Source organism: Acomys minous, assembly GCF_964271855.1.
Source record: "Acomys minous genome assembly, chromosome: 1".
NCBI classification, from domain to species: domain Eukaryota; kingdom Metazoa; phylum Chordata; class Mammalia; order Rodentia; family Muridae; genus Acomys; species Acomys minous.
The window spans coordinates 155397469-155414045 of NC_140483.1; the positions used below are offsets into that span (position 1 = coordinate 155397469).

The following is a 16577-nucleotide window of genomic DNA, read 5'->3' on the forward strand; positions in this document are numbered from 1 at the left end:
AATCCCATTGGTCAGAGACAGAACCTAAGGGTCCAACCCTACTCAGCCCTGGCTCTGGCCTCGACATCATGGTCTCATGTAGACAGTTCCGGCATCTTTTTCTAAAGAAGCTGCACAGGAAATGTGTGGCTTCTTCTTTGATAACAGCATCTACTTCATTACAGGTGAGTGGGAGTGCCCCGAGGCCTAAGTCAGAAACATGGGCAAAGTCCCTAAATGTGCCTAGGAAATACAGAGGTCTCCATAGTAGCCAGCCAATGGAATCCCTGCCCCTCATCCTCTTGTACCAGGAGGCCAGGGTTCCCACTGCTAGGAAGCATCCTTGGTTGACTTCATAGGCTGGGCTCTTAGAAATCACAACACATTGCAGGTGTCTGGAAGATAGAGAGCTGCATGTAGGAGGGCCAAATGTTTCCAAACTCTGATAAGCCCAGGAACAAAACGAGAAAGCCTTTGGGGGGTGCCTGGTGCACTATGGGGGTCTTAGGTTAACTAGTGTTCATTTTGCAATGCAGCACCCAGGACTCTGCCTGTTCCGTTACTGGGCAGTTTGGGTCTTGCCCACTGAGTTGTCTCAAATGACCCTGTTTGTTCTACCTGCCACCTTCTTCCAGCCCACTCACAGGTCTTCTGTGTTGTCAGAATCCTTCCCTCAAAGCCCTCTGTGTGACTCGAGTCTCCTCGTCATATTGTTCTTGGTGTCCCTTTTCCCTGCAGGTGAGGGTCTCCAGCAGTAGCTAGCCCCTTACTCTTGGAGGGCCTCAGGACACTCTCTGAGTTACATATGTGTCGTTCTTGTCACTGAAGGTGACTGTGTAGCTTCTGCACTTCTTAGGGAGTGTGCAGGTTCAATTATAACCTGGATTTATTAAGTTCAGATGACATGCCCTTAGTATCCCTCCTTTGGCCCAGCTAGGCTAGCCTGAAGCAAGGACATCATCTCTGGTGTCATTCAGTGTCTGGCTGGTGGCCTGGATTCCTCTTCTGGCGGGCTGGTCCAGGTGCTGCTGACTTCTGGACAAGAACTGATGGACCTTGAGACTGAAGGCCCCAAGGTCCCTTTTCTCTATCACAGAAGGCTTAGAGCACTCAGGGTGAGGCCCATGGCCTGGGTGCTAGGCCAGGTTCCCGGTCTTACCTGAAGAGGTAGAAAATGAGTTTCCACTGGGCGTTACAGTTTAGCTCTTTTAGAATGAGATTGCTGGGTATCCGAAGGCAGCGGAGACTCAGGAACTCCACAACCCCCTTGATGGTACCAAAAGTGTTACAGCCCTTTGGTAAGCACAGCAGAGGAAGCAGACGCATGTTTGAAACCAGCTGGCAGGCAGGTCCAGTGAGGGCCCAGGCCTGGCTGTGCTTCACTGGGGGTCAGCACCAAGGTAGCAGGGTGGAGCGACTACCATTGCTACCTTGACAGGCAGTCAACCCCCCCCCCCCCCCGGCATAGAGCAGTGATTCTTCCCCAGAACAGAGTCTCAGACAGTCATGGTGGAGGAATGGCACACCAGCCAGCCTTTATTTATAAACCTTAGGCAGTGGGGAGGGGTTTGTGGGCGAATGTGTTTGGTTCTCTGGGGCAAAAGGGTGCCAGGATACTTAATCTACATACAGTGGTACAGTACCCCATTTACATGCAGTAGCATGGGGTCCTATCATAAGAAGGAAAACACAGTACTTAATTATCCTATGGGTAAGGGAATAACTTCTAGGTACGATTAAAAGTCATTTGCTGGAGGTTAGCATCTCCTTAGCATAGGGTGGGGTTTGCTAAACCAATCCTCTTATCAGGAAAGGGTTGGCTCTGTGATCATCCTAACAAGATCTGGGATTACCAGATAAGTTAGGAAGGAGTGAGTGAGAAGCCCACTGAGAAAAGGTAGTCCACCATCATAGACCGGAATCCACCATCATCGACCAAGTGAGCACAAAGGGCTGTCAGGAGATGTGAGACTTCAACCTTATCCAGCCGAGTTCCACACTCTGGGTCTATAACCCAGGGGAAATCCTTTTTAAACGTTGTTGCTGAATACTCCTGCACGAAATCTCTGTCCCAATGTGCTGGCACCGAGGTCCTCTGACCTATGGGCAGTGGAGAAGCAGAAGTGACTTGCAATGATTCCAGAAAGAAAAGGCCGAAGAGAAGCACAGATTTCACAAGGCTAGAGGTGACAGGGGCTTCTATCATTGCCACCTGGGGTCACTTGAATCCTTTTTTGGAAAATGGAGGAAGATATTTTCTTCCTTCAAATGTACTTGTAGACCAAGGTTTGTTTAGGGGTTATTTTCTGGATCCCTAAACCTACGCAAGGGCCTGTGAACTCAAACTCCTGCTCCAGGGACCCTCTCTCTGATGAAGGTTCTGCAGCAAGGGTGCTCTGCACGCAGGCTAATCGGGTTTGCCGTGCTCCCGGAGTGGACCAGGCCCTTTCTCTTGCACCTGTGCACTTCGTCTTGTTCAGGCACCACAGTGATTTGCAAAGCTGTGTTTTTAGGCAAGCAGCTGCTGAGAACTTGATGGAAATGTAAAGTTTTGGTTCCTTGCATCAACAAAAGGAACTAAAAACTCCAGGGTGAGACCTGCTAATATGGATGGTTCAAGACCGAGAAGGGCTGGGGCCTTCTTCTTGCTAGACACATGTAGATTGTACTTGCTCCTCTGTGAAGTTACTGCATCCAGTTTTTCTGATTCTCAGAGTAGGGCTTTTTATCTTGATAGCCATCACGCTGTTTTGGTCTCCTTCCTTCCTATTCCAGGGCATTATACCAGCCTTAGCTTAGGCAGAGGAAGGGGCCTGGCCAGGAGGCAGGTGCTCTAAAACAGCACACAAGGAGAATGGGATAGTGGAGATTTTGAACCAGAGGCCTCTCCAGATACCAAGGCCCTAGCATCCTGGAGGAGGAGAGGCAAGCAGGCAGAGGGCTTTGCCAGAGTCTTCAGACTGCCAGCTCTCCTCCACACCTCATCCACACGGGCTTTCCGTTCTCTTCCAGAAGCATACATGATAGGCCGGTGGGAAAACAGAGTCTTTTTTTAAAATCTTAAGTGAATCACTGACTTTAGGGGTTTCTAGAAGTAACTAGAAGATTCCTCTTAACTTCTTAAGTGAGTATTTGCCAGGTCTGGGTGTGAAAGTGGGTTTCTTTACCTGCTTCTTTCATGGAGGGCCAAATTCCCACAGACTCGTTCTTCCAGGAGAGTGTTTTTTTTTTTTTTTTTTTTTTTTTTAATAACTTGGGAAGAAGCAGTTCCAAGGGGACAATTCTAGAGCCCCCAGCCCCTTAGTGGAGTTTGCTCTTTAAATGTTAAAAATCCCTATCAGAGTTTTCTGAAGGTGGAGTCAGAAAAAGCACAGTTTACTACCCTTATATTCTGTTTATAAAACAAACTACCCTTATCGTTTTCTCAAGGGAACATGTTGGTACCTTTCTCATCTGATGGATGGTAATTCTCCAACTTTTCAATTTTAAAACTCAACTAGTTGTGGGAAAAGAATCCAGGGATCTCTCTGGCTTCCATATAGGCCAGGCCTTTCTGTTTTATTATTTTTAAAATCTATTTTGGGGAATGGGAGGACAAAATCAAAACACACCATCTCTCTTAAATCTTCCTAAGTCATAAGGAGGAAGCTCCTCAAGGAAGAAAATTTTGTATTTTTATATTTTAGGATTTTTGAAAGAGTCAGCCTCTTTCACCTTTCAGTTCAAATAAGAAGGGCTAGTCAAAATTTTCTTTTTCTAAGTGGGAGGAGGGGCTGACCCTTGTTGAATTTTCAACCTCTCCTTTTTACCATATGGCACATTTCTAACCTTTTTTTTTTTTTTAAATAACTTTACATTTTTTGGCAGGGGAGGGTAAAAAGTCGCTTTACTGATATTACACAGAAGGTAGGCTCCTCAAATAGTAAATTTAAAATCAGACTCGCTGGGGGTCAAAGATAGTCCCCTTGGCCCTCAGTTCTCAAACTTATCTAAGGGGGCCAGGGGCAGCCTGGGCTACTCGAATATTCCCAGTAAGCATTCCAACTGCGCTCCTCTCCTCAAAACTTTTATTTTAAAAATCAATCTGATTTTGGGGGTGGGAGGGGGCTTGAGGGGAGGGGAGAGGCGTTTCCATTAACCCCTTCTGTCCCACCAGAGGCCGCTCCCCAAAACTTTTCTGTGCCCCCACCCACGCTCCACGCGAGCAAATGCCCCGCGCGCGGGGCTGGCGCGGGAAAGTTTGGGGGGCCGGCGGCCGCGCTGGGGACCGGTGGCTTTGTGTGCGCCTTGGGGCGACGCGGAGGCCGGCAGCGGAGGCCAAGGAGAGGCCGGGGGCCGGCGGCGGCTCGGAGGCCGGCGGGGGCGGTGCGGGGCGCGGCGCGGCGCGGCGGGCGCGGGCCGGCGGGGCGATCTGCGGTCCCCGCGGCAGTACCCCCCGGCGCCCCCGGCCCCCGCCCCCCGGCCCGCGCGGGGCGGGCGGAGGAGGGAGCGGCGGCGGCGGCGGCGGCGGCGGTGGTGGTGGCAGCGGCATTGTGCGCGCGGCGCAGCCCGGCCCGGGAGGAGCAGGACGCGCCGGGGCCGCCTCCTCCCGCACGGACCGATGAGCCAGCCGGGCGGCGCGGCGGCTCCGCAGGTAACGCGGGGCTGGGGCCAGGGCTGGGGCCAGGGCGGGGGCCGCGCCAGCCCCGCGGGATGCGGAGCGCGGGCGCCGGATAGGGGCTCCGGAGTGGGGCAGGGCGGCCAGGGTGCGGGAGCGGCCCCCCCTGGGGCGCTGCGGGGCGCGGGAGGCGCGGGGGCGGCGGCCGGGGCTGACGGGGACCCGGCACCCGGCGCCCCCCGCGGCCCCCAGCTCGGACCAGAGCCCAGAAACAAAGCAGTGAGAGGACGGAGCAGCCATTGCAGTTTGGACAATTCAGATTTTGCGAAAATGCAACCTTCTTCCAGCTCTCTCCCTCCCCCGAAATTTACAATTTCCCCCTGACCCTCTCAGCGCTCAGGGTCCCTGGTGACCCCCCAAGGAGATCTTTCTTTCCAGGCCCCCCATCTTTGCAACAATCTTTTTATTTTTTAAAGGCCATATTTCCTTTTCTCAATTTTTTTTTCTAATTTTTCTTCAAACGGTAGTTTTTTCCCATTAAAACGACGCCACCTAGAGGATAGTATTTTGTAAATAAAAAAGAAATTAAAATTGAAAAGAAATATTTTTTATTTCTTATTTTTTCCAAAGTTTCATCTACAAGGCAGTGGAAGGGTAGAAAGATTCTTTTTTTCCTATCTTTTTTGGAGTCAATTTTCACTTTGGCCATTGAAGGACATGATAATTTTTATTTCTGAAGCCAGATTGAGATAATATGTAAATGAAAATTAAACTGAAATTTGAATGAATTCAGTTCTTGAAGGGGAGAAAGCAAAAAAATATCCCCTAAAAGCAAAGACAGTTTAGGTACCCAAGTCATTTTAGTTTGAGTAAAATAAATAAATAAATAAATAAATAAATAACTGGACCGAGGAAAGGGGGGAAGTAGTCCAGTTTAGGGAAAGCTGGGAGAACTGGCTCTCTGAAGCAATTAGAAATGATGCTTCATTATAATTTGCGACTTATTTTGCTTGGTGGGCAAAGATGACTAATTTTACCATTTGGCAGTGTTCAAAGTTTTTCCATTTCCAAGAAAGAAGGATTTAAAAGAGAAAATAGATCCTAAAATGTGTTGGCTTTGGACACACCCAAAAATTGTAGGTTAAAAATTTTTTCATTTACATTTTACTGCATTTAACTCCTAAGGATTCTAGAGAAAAACAAAAACTGGAAAAGTTAGAGTGAAATTCTGCCGGTCGGTCTTTTTCCTGGTTTTTGTTAGGGTGTGTGTGTGTGTGTGTGTGTGTGTGTGTGTGTGTGTGTGTTGCTTTGATGGAATAATTATGACTGTTTCCTGATTTTGTTTGCTGCAAGGTCTAGGCATTTCTTGTTTTGTTGTTGTTTTATCTAGAAAATGTCAGGCACCCTTTTCTTGAGCAATATTCAGTGGGGGAAAATGTCAATTCACATATTGTACAAACTGAGTAGCCCACAGATTTGTAGGAGAGGCCGCCATTAAAATAAGATATGCATAATTAACATTATTATGAAAAACTAACAGTGGATTCGCAGAAGCCCATTTTTTTTTACAGCACACAAGTGAATCAATTGATGAAGACAAGGATTTAAAAAATCCTCGTTACAGAGGAGAATTTCTCCTCCTCAATCCTGTTCATTCTTCCAATTAGAATATTATTATTATTTTTAAAAAATTCATGTTGGCTTCAGGTTTCTTTGTGATGTGGGGCTGGGTAATTTATTAATATTTTGTATTTTCAATTATTTTTTTTATTACTTTCAAAAGAGAAGAAATCCATTAGCCTTGATCATTTGGGGAGTGTATGTATATGTGTTAAGGGGGGGTTGTAGCAACAACAAAACCCCCACAAATTTTACTGACCCAGCAAGAAAAAAAGATGAAAGAGAGAATGGCAGAGAGATGAAAATTCTGGTTTGTATCCATCTGCCCTGGTAAAAACACTTTGCTGAAGAAATGGGCTAAAACACCAACTCAGCTGTTTCTAGCAGCAAAATTTATTATTTTCTTTGAAAGAAAAACTAATCAGAATATACACAAAAGCCAAACCCAGAGATGCTCGCCTTTGGAATTTGAAAGCATTTTTACAAACACTACTTTGTGTGGAGATTTTGGCCTTAAGATGAATCAAATGGAGTGAAACAAAAAAAAGGAAAAAAATTTCAGGTGAGAAATATTGACTGAATTGAAATTTGACAGATGAAAATAAGATCTCTGCTCCAAGATGAAGGGGAATTTTTGGTAGATTAGAGTCTGATTGGATGTGCTGGGATTTAATTTATTTATTTGAGTAAAAAAAAAAGTTCAAAAATTTCAGTTCAAAAGGAGTGTGTTGGCAGCATTTGGGGGTACCTTGTGGGAGTTGGGGTGGCGCTGTGATGGGTGACCTGGGGTGGGGATGGGCCACCCTGGACCTGGAATCAGCAGCCAGCGGGTCTTGGAGGCTTGGTGGCCCTGGTTCTTGCCTTACCAACCTTGTCTTATGGAAACTGGGTTGCTGAAGGGCTTCTAATTCTGTGGAATGAAATTAACAGTGGCACAGGTTTGACAGTCCCCATCGTCGCCATTGCATTTGGGAGAGTTTCATTTAAAAAAATTTTTTTTTAATTAAAAAAAATTAAAAAAAAATTTTTTTTTAAGTAACAAAATCGTTCAGAGCTGAATGGCCACACATTTGACATATTTAGAATAGGCTTTCTTTTTCTTTAAGTGCACAATTAAAAAATTTTTTTTTCTCTTGAATTATTTAGGGCAATGCCTTGACGGTCAAGGAATTTAAAATTTCAGGAATTCTGGATGCCTGATGAGCTAGTGGGCTGAAGGTGAGCAGGGCTGAAGGAAGACTGAAGTAGGGGCAGTTGCATGGGGTGAGGGCATCTGAGAAAAGGTCAGGGCTGACTATAATAGGTTATCTCTAGGAAAGTAATGAAAACATTCAAATATCTCAGCTCATCCCTTTGTGTAGCCTGCAAGCTGTCTAGCCACTCAGATTCCTGCAATCTATTCTGCTGAAATTCTTGTTTTGTTGTCTGTAGTTATGGTTTATGTCGAGAAACTGAAATTTATTTGTTTTGCAGACCTTCCCCCCCCCCTCTTCTTATAGAATTGGTTATTCTCATTATGTTTATTCTGAAGGAAATAGAAAAATAGAAGTGCATGCTGGTCCTGTAGGGGGCGGGGCTAGTTTCCTTTTGTTTTCTCTTAGTGTCATTGAGGTGAGATCTGACCTGGGCCTAGTCAGGTCTGTGCCTCCCTCCCTCCCTCCCTCCCTCCCTCCCTCCCTCCCTCCCTCTCCCTCTCTCTCTCTCTCCCTCCCTCCCTCCCTCCCTCTCTCCCTTCCTCTTTTTCTCCCTCTCGCCCCAACCTCTGTCTCTGTGTCTCTGCTTCTACTGTTCCAGATGAAGTGTGGCCAGAAATGGATATAGGAGCTATTTTTTATTAGTCCACTTCTGTTTATCATACTCATATAATATTTGCCAAAAGATTTGGCAAATTGGGCTTGAGGGGTGGTAATTTGATGATGGCCTGGGTTGTTTTGGTGAAAGATCATTTATCCTCCCTCTCACAGAGGAGACCTTATTACTTAATGTTTTGCTTTTCTGCCTAAGGAGATATTTTTTTTTTCTAATAAGGTTTGAAATTTCAAGGACTCGCGTTATAGTTTGACTTGGACCAAGCCAGGATGAACAGCCTGCTTATACTTTGAGGCCTACACAGAGGTAGAGTTGAACAAGGCTTGCTTTTGCAGAACAGCAAAGATGGCTGGACTGCTAGCTCTGGAAGACACACAGCCCATGGCTTGTACCACTTGGGAATAGTTGTAAGCTGTTCCGGGGTCCAGTCCGGTTTCTTCCCCACTTTTGCCTCTGCCCTTGGTGTGTTGCCTTCACTGACTGCAGAACCCTTCCTTCCTTCTCCTTCGTGGGTGAGGAGAACTTTCTTACATGTTGGACTTGATGTAGAGACGTCGACTTCTCATGGGCATAGGGAATTCTTAGTACCTTCATGTTGTAGCATTTCACGATGGATTGTGTCTCCTCTGTGGTGAGGAGAAATGGCTTTATGGGTGCTAAGGGCTAGCTCCCCCAAGGGCTTGCTAAGTGACCTTGGGCAGATCACTATTTCCTATAGAGCTGTGCTTGTGAAATGAGCACTTAGGCCGGTGAGAGGGAGGAACACGGGGGCTCCATTGCTGATTCTGACTCTTAAGAAGTTAGTTGTAGCTACTTCATCACGTGTAGAGAAAGCTGCCGAGCCACATCTGGACTCGACTATTCTAGAAACAGAGGTGCAGTGGTCACTTGGCATGCATACCTCTGACTTACTGCCGCAGACGGACCCAGAATCACTGTGTTGGCATGTTGCATTCACTTGGTAAATCAGTCAGTGTTAGAGAAGGAAGGACGGAGGGCAATGCAGGGGGATAGAACATAGCAGGTGTTATTTCATGCAACATACAAGTGCTGTATCATACTTGGAGATATTTTCATATGATGGTTAATACATGTCCTGCAGCTGGTCATAGTCAGATGACCCCAAATCTAAAGATAACTGACTAGATGAACTCTGTCAGTGGGCTGGGAGTATCTTGAACTTCCTTGTTTATATTGTTTTTTTTTTTTTCATGTCTTTCTTGGTTGATTGTAGGGAACTATGTAGGGCAGGTGTCCTGGGCCACCCACTTTGTTCCCCATTCAAGGGCTCCACCTGTGAATTCTTGGCTGTGTTTATCAGGAGGTGTGATCCCAGCTTGCTGGCCTTGGTGGGATGCACAGGCAGGGGGTCAGTCCCTGTGATGGACAAGTGATGGAAGGTAGTGTGGAGCTCTGTCTCAGTACACCCAGTGGTTGTCATGGCTACTTTTATTTTCAACTTTCTTGTAAGTTTGCCAGAGAAGTCTCTCTGGGGTTAGCCTATGTCAAGGCTGTATTTACCTTCTGTATTTACGTCTTTTTTGTGTGAACGTATTTACTCCGTAGCTCCAGAATTTTTTGCCTTCATCGGCTCATCCTCTAAACATGTCAGAGAAGTGTGGTCTAACAGAAATAGAATTCAACCCACAAGTTGGAGCCACATAGGTAATTTAGCATTCTCTAGTAGTCTACCAAGGAGAATAGAGACGTGTGACATTGCTTTTAGTAAAATGTGTTTTTAACCCCCATATTTGAGCAGTGTTACTATTTTGACCCACCATCAATATAAAAACTAATTAATGTGGCACTCTTTTGGGGGAGAGTATGAAGTATTGGAAATTTTGTGAGTCTCTCCCTTCAGTAGTGACTTCCAGTTGTGACTGGAAGTCATGTTTTTTTCTGTTAAGTATTGACATGTGGCCAGTGACCGTAGTGGGCAGTGCAGGGCCAGACCCACATGCTGTGTGGTTGTTGTTCAAGTTGGTCTCAGAAAGGTTAACGTTGGTGGGACTTCCTCCCTGAGTCCTATTTGATTATTTCAGCATCTAGTGGTCAGATCCATCAGTCCACGAAACCTGTCCTGGTCAGAGTGGCCATACCTCAGTTCTCTTAGTTGAAAATGACAGTGGCTGGGAATGCAGTAGAATGTGGTGGGGCCTGTACGCAAGTGTGTATACACGAGTGTCCATAAGTGAGTCTGTGTGTGTGTGTGTGTGTGTGTGCGCGCGCGCCCACAGGTAAAGCCGAGCACTGCGGGAAGAGGGCAGTTGTTGGAGGTGGGATTTAAGTGTCTGAAAGAGATATGAAGAGGGTGGGGTGTGAGGAGAGGGACGAACTGGGTGGGGTGTCAAAGAAACCTGTTTCTTAAGTGAAAACATGGAGCTGTCAGGAAGTTACCTCAGGTCAGATAGATGCTCAGAAAGCTTCTGGGTTCACCCCAGTGGCAACATGGAAAGTTGGGATCAGAGTATGTGATCCAACCTTGTGGTGTGGGGTGAACTTTGTGTCACTGTGGGAAAGCCACTTCTCATGTTGGGTCTACAGCTTCTGCCTGTGGAGAAGGGGGTGGTTAGTTACCCTGACCTTAAAGGGAACTTTATAATGAAATGAAGCAGCGTGATCAAAAACAACAAGCCATTTGGGCTCCTTAGAGGGTGGCCAATGTATATTAGTTGACACTTGATCAAGGGACCCGTGAATCTCCACCTGACTAGTTCAGAGAACCTGGCGGCTTTTCTTGAAAAGGTGGGGTAGCACGTTTCTCTCTAGGGAACAGCAGGATATACACTCACACACATCAGACACTTATGCACTCATGTACACATGCATGAACGTGCGTGGGCACACACACATCATACTTTTTTTTTCTTTAGAACTGTCTAAGGCGAGGCATTTTATCAGTGTCCTTAGCATCCATGTTCAGTGATGCTGAGCATTTCCTGATCCGTTTCAAAGCCAGTGGCGTAGTCTTTAAAGAGTTGTAATGACACTGAGGCCGTGCCCGTGCCTGAAGTGCCTGCCTTCACGTCTGTCCCCGAGCAGCTGAGGACCTTGAGAAGGTTCTTCCTTACCAGCCGGAGTTAAGCTCTTCTTGTGTTGCCCAAACTCTGTGAATTTGAGACTGAGCTGGTTGTTCGCACATCTGTTTCTCCAGCTGGTGACTTCCTTAAGGCTGGAGATCATGGCTTATTCATCGTGGGGTCTGGCACAGAGCAGCAGCTCAGTAAATATTTGATGACTTAATTTGACTTTTGGAAATAGCTCAGCTGGAATCGAGTCCAGTGGAGAGTGGATGACCAATTTGGGTTTGGCTATTTGGTCCAAACCAGTGTCCTCTTAGGGAGTCATAAGCAGTGTATTTTTACAGTTGGCTTTGAAGCTCCAGGCTGTCTCAAAAAAAAAAAATGTAATCCTCAACAGGGCAGGGAGGGTGCTTCTTTTGACTTTACATGTCTTGGAGATTTTTAAAGTTCCTTTGGCCACATTGCTACCCCTCCCGTCTGTGTGTGTGTGTGTGTCTGTCTGCCTGCCTGCCTGTCTGTCTCCCTCCCTCAACCTGGAGCTCACAGTTAAGGATCCTTCCCTGTGGTTACAAGTACAAGCTAGCTACTGTACCTTCCTTGTATTTGGTTGTTGGATAGAACTCAGGATTTCATGCTTGCACAGCAAGTATCTTACCCGCTAGCTTCCCTCCCACACCCAAGTCCTACAGAGTCTCTGTGTGCATGTGCGTGTACAGTGGGGTTGGCGTCGAGTATTCTTAGTTACTCTCTACCATGTTTATTTGCTTTTTGGTGATAGGGTCTCTCACTGAACCGGAAACTTTCCCATTCAGCTAACTTGGCTGGTCTGCAAATTCCAAGGACCCTCTTCTGGGTTTATAGGCATGTACTACCACACTTGACTTTTTTTTTTTTTCAAGTGGGTCCTGGGGATTGAACTCGGGTCTTTCAACCATGCTTAGCAGCAGGCACTTTACTAACTTAGCTATTTCCCCAGTCTCAGGATTGTCTCTTTAGACTGGGTTGGTAGCCAGCAGGAGTCACCCTCTACTTGGCGGAGGTGCAGAGAATGTGAGTGGGGCCCAGCCAGCACCTCATGGAAGTGACATGCCAGCTGTGCCTTTGTTTGCTTGAGGAGAGAGCCTTAGCTGCTTGCCAGGGGGCTGTTTGCTGAACGGTGGTCACAAGGGCCCTCAGACTTGAGCTGGCTCTGTGATTTGATGTTCAGCCAGCCCCATCTCTGGTCCAGGTCTGTGTTGCAGATGCCAAACTTCAACTAAAATTAATGACGGAAAGCTGAGAATATTGTTCGTTTGCTTAATTTCCTTCTGTTTTATATGAAACATTGTCGTTTTGACAATTTGTGTCTCAGTTCAGCAAGGGAACAGCAGTCTCAGTTTCAGGCCAACCATGTGTCTTCAAAGTTCACTTTCACTTTCATATTTACTGTGTGCAGGTGTGTGTGTGTGTGTGTGTGTGTGTGTGTGTGTGTGTGTGTGTGTGTGTGCATGAAGGCTTATGTGGAGGCCATATTGCACGTCAGGTCTCTTCCTTGACTGCCTTTCCACCTTGATTCTTGAGACAGTGTTGGGGTGACGGGTGTGTGGAGTACTGTGCAAGCACTGGGGGGCTCAGGCCCTCATTTGTGTGTACCATGCACTTTATCTACTGAGCCATCTCCTCAGCATATGCATTGTCATGTTTCTGAGGTGAAGCCATGTACCCGAGTGCTACTGTTCCTTTTACAGTTGAGGTGGCCAGCTCTGTGTGGCATACACTATGACCTTGAGAGTTCCAGACTCTTCTTTTTATCCCTTGCCTTGGCTGGGCTTGACACCAGCAGAGAGGATAGTCCTTCACGTAGAGAAGTGTCTGGAACTTGGACTTCAGATCCCTTTTCCTGCTGTGTCTTTGAGTGGGCTGCCATCACTTGGCTTGACCTTCTCTAACAGGAGTGGACAATCACCTATGGCGAAGAGGTAAAGCCTTGAAATGAGTAGTTCCTTCTCTGTAGCTATAAAGATACTCTGTCCTCGCCCCCTGCACAACACCAGTGTGACATTTCCAAGGGCTGATTGAACAGATCAAAGTTGGAGGGACAAGGCTTAGTCCTTCTCCTGCTGTACCACTTGATCGTCTTGGCGTGCTGGCTACAGTGCTTATTTCTTTGCTGGTTATTTAATTCTCTGTGATGTGGGGATGGCAATACTATTATTGATGATGGTGATGCTTATGTTTGTGGGGTGTGAGGAAAACCTTTATAACAGGGGGCTTTTCTTCATCATGGCGCTGCTGCTTTTCTGCTTTCTGATGCAGGGATGGTAAATCGGTGACATACACCCCACCACTTCCCATTTCCAAGCCTGTGGCAGACATCACTAATCAATTGTGGCCTTTTTCTCCCTTGACTTGACCAGTAGTAGCCTCAGTGTGCATCTTCATATGAGGCTCCCAGTCTCTTAAGCTGAGCATGAGACATGAGCCAGTTTGTCTTGATCAAATCACGCTTACTCCCCCCCCCCAAATAAAAAACAAAACAAAAACAAACTCACACACAGAGGAATGGAGGCTGGGGAAGGAAGGTGGAGTGACTTGCCCCCAAACTCAACAAGTAAGTGAGGGGTGGGGATAAAAACCTCAGATTTCTTGACTCCACAGTGAGCCCTTTTCCTGCAATCTCCACATACCCCGTGCTAAAAGGAATTAAAGCTAATTTGATCTTGAGAAAATAGCCAGAGAATCCTGGCTCCTCCCTTCCTTGTTATAATTAGACACCCTTGGGGCTGTCATCAAAGCTGGGCGGCATGGCCTGCTTCGCAGCTCAGACCGAGCAAACCGGTCAAGTTTCAAAAGATGGGTGCTGGTGGGGCATGCTTATGGCCTAAGAAGTGCCCCCTCCCCTCACTGGCACAGTATAGATGACAGCAGAGGGGCCTGGCAGGCCCTGGGATCTCTGGAAGTGGTGTTGTGACATGCTTGTTGTTTGTGTACTGAGACCACAGAGGGATGCCTTAGACCTTCTGCGTCTTAATTTCTACATCTGGGAAATGGGCTGGTAAGAATCCTTCACAGGAAGGACCTGAGACGACGTGTTTGGTGATGCTTTTTAAAGCTCCAGAGCCTCAGTGTGCTTCACAGGGTGTGAGATTCCAAAGTGGAGGAACATACCGGTGATGACTTCGTTCTTTTCTTAAACAGGGAAGGAGGGACTATGAGGTGAGATGGTATTGAGTCAACAGAAAAATGATATAAATATTTTGGCTGACAAAGCAGAATGGAGCCTCATATGAGATAGGGAGAATAAGTGGAGTCAGGTGATGCCAGGCTCCCACAGGGCTGTGGACCACACAGGAGCATCACTGTGTAGCAAGTTGAACCTGGGCAGGGATGCAGGCTGGGCTGGCATCCTTGGGTACCAGCCCTGGGCCTGGGCTGGATCAGGGAGGAGTGAGACTTGGCAGTATCCCTGTGGGTAAGAGGCCTGGTAGCCATTTTCCAGTCCCTGGTGTATAGTTTGCTCATCACATTCAAAGTCAGAAATTGTTTTGGCTTCATGATCTGGATATTATTGTCCAAGACAGCTCACCTGAAGAGGTGGCCATTCATCTTTCAGCTCTGAGCCCTGGTGTCCAAATCCCCATCTGCCCCAATAGTTTTCTAGAATATTGGAGGAGTGAGGGCAGGAATTTTTGGTGTGATACATTTTGCAAGGAATTTGTGTTTGGTTTTATTTTGGGCTTAGAGTTTTGCGAGCCACCTTGATGTTAGCAGAGTGCTTGGAATGGCCAGAGAGAAGAAGTGGGGACATAGTTGGATGTTGGGGATTTTTTTTTCTTTTAATTCTGTCAGCTGGGAGAAATAACTGTCAAAATTTAAGTCTGTTTATGTGGGTGTTTCTTCCAGTGGATTCGGAAAAGCAGAGAGCAAAACTGATCTGAAATAAAACTGAAACTGGCCTGGAATGAGGCCCCTGGGAGGGAAACTTCCTCTGCGCTCCACCGCATCGGGTGGAGTTTGCTGTGTGTCTGGTCGCCTTTCTGTCTGAGTCTATACGATGGTCTGAGTCCCCACCATCTAACATAGTCTGGGAACTACCAGCTGAAATGTTGCTAGTAGATCTTAAAGACTTGAGAAAGGTCCAACAGACGCCAAAGCCCAAAGGTTACAGTTGTAATATTGGTGACAGATTGAGATGATTTTCTATATTTGCTTAAGTAAGATATACTACTGAAGTAATTTACTGGTTTCCTTTTCGATCCATCCGTCCATTTATTTATGTGTGTATGTTTGTGTGCATGTTTTGTGTGTCTATGTAAGTGTGTGTGGTGTGCGTTGTGTGTTTTGTGTGTGTGTGTGCGTGTGGCATACACACACACACCTACATGTAAAAGTCAGAGCCCAACCTCAGGTGTCATCCACAGGCACTGCCCACCTCGTGTTTTGAGACAGGGTTTGTCATTGGAACCTACAGTTCACCAGTTAGGCTAGGTTGGCTGGCCAGTGAGGGTCTCATCTTCCTGGTGCTGGGATCATAGGTACAGGCTGCCACAATAGGCTTTTTCTGTAGGTGCTGGGAATTGAACTCAGGTCTTCGAACAGCAAGCACTTTACTGCCTGAACCTTCCCGCCTCCTCCCACCCCCACCCAAGCCTTCATTTTCCTTAAAAAAAAAAAATTAGTGCAGCCATTAGGATCTTTGAAAGTATTCTCTGGGATCATATGTCTTCTTGCTGACCCATTCCCTCTGTGGTTGAGGAGGTACAGCCCCCAGGGAGTGAGAGCAAGGCTCATTTAGAGTTGTCACACAGCAGCCTCCTCCTCAGTGAGCTGGGCAGAGCTCAGGACTCCTATCCTAGCAGGAGACTAAAGACCTGTAAATGTTAGCCAAGACTTTTGAGAGAACGTAAAAACCAACATGACAGGCAGACACCAGTCTAGAATACCTGTTCTCCTACCCCGACCCCAATAGCCTCCGCGCTTGCTGGATAACCCAAAGCCTACTCAGGCTTTGAGTTGGCACTGAGGCTTTTGTGTGGGTGTGCTCCAGGGCCAGGTGGACACTGAGACCCTGCTCATATTGGGGGCCCTGGGCTTTGAGTCCTAGGAGCTAGGACTGGAAGCCATTCTTTTGTTGAGTCTGATTTGCCAGGTGGACACGGAGACCCAGCTCATATTGGGGGCTCTGGGCTTTGAGTCCTAGGAGCTAGGACTGGAAGCCATTCTTTTATTGAGTCTGATTTGCCCCATCTTTGCTGGATAAGCAGGGCTTCTAGAAATCCAGAAAACGTACTGCATTAGTGGCCAAAGCAGGCGGGTGGGAGGCTGTCTTATCTCCTGGCCTCCCACCTGGTCCTGAGTCCTGGAGAGGGACTAGAGCCAGCAGCACCTGTCTAGCTTTCTACCCTGGACTCTCGCTCTGAGTGCTCGGAAAGTTTGAGCGGAGCATTGGAAATTCAGCGGCGGTTTTGTTTTGAATTGGCATCTCTATCAAAGGTCACAGGGTAGCAGTTGTGTTTATCTGACTTTAGTTTTTCAAAATAAAGTTTCATTTTTCCACCATGAAGTATTTC

General features: G+C 47.0%; 1 protein-coding gene across 7 annotated transcripts in view; it reads left to right on the plus strand.

Moving 5' to 3' along the window:
• The first annotated feature begins 4485 nt into the window (after nt 1-4485).
• Nucleotides 4486-16577, plus strand: part of ZNF618 (zinc finger protein 618) — a 153774-nt gene continuing 141682 nt past the window's right edge. For all 7 annotated transcript variants that reach the window (XM_084749009.1, XM_084749011.1, XM_084749010.1 and 4 more), the window contains exon 1: nt 4486-4612. In XM_084749009.1, the coding sequence (XP_084605135.1) occupies nt 4580-4612 (33 nt within the window). In that variant the 5' untranslated portion in view covers nt 4486-4579. The remainder of the gene's footprint in view (nt 4613-16577) is intronic.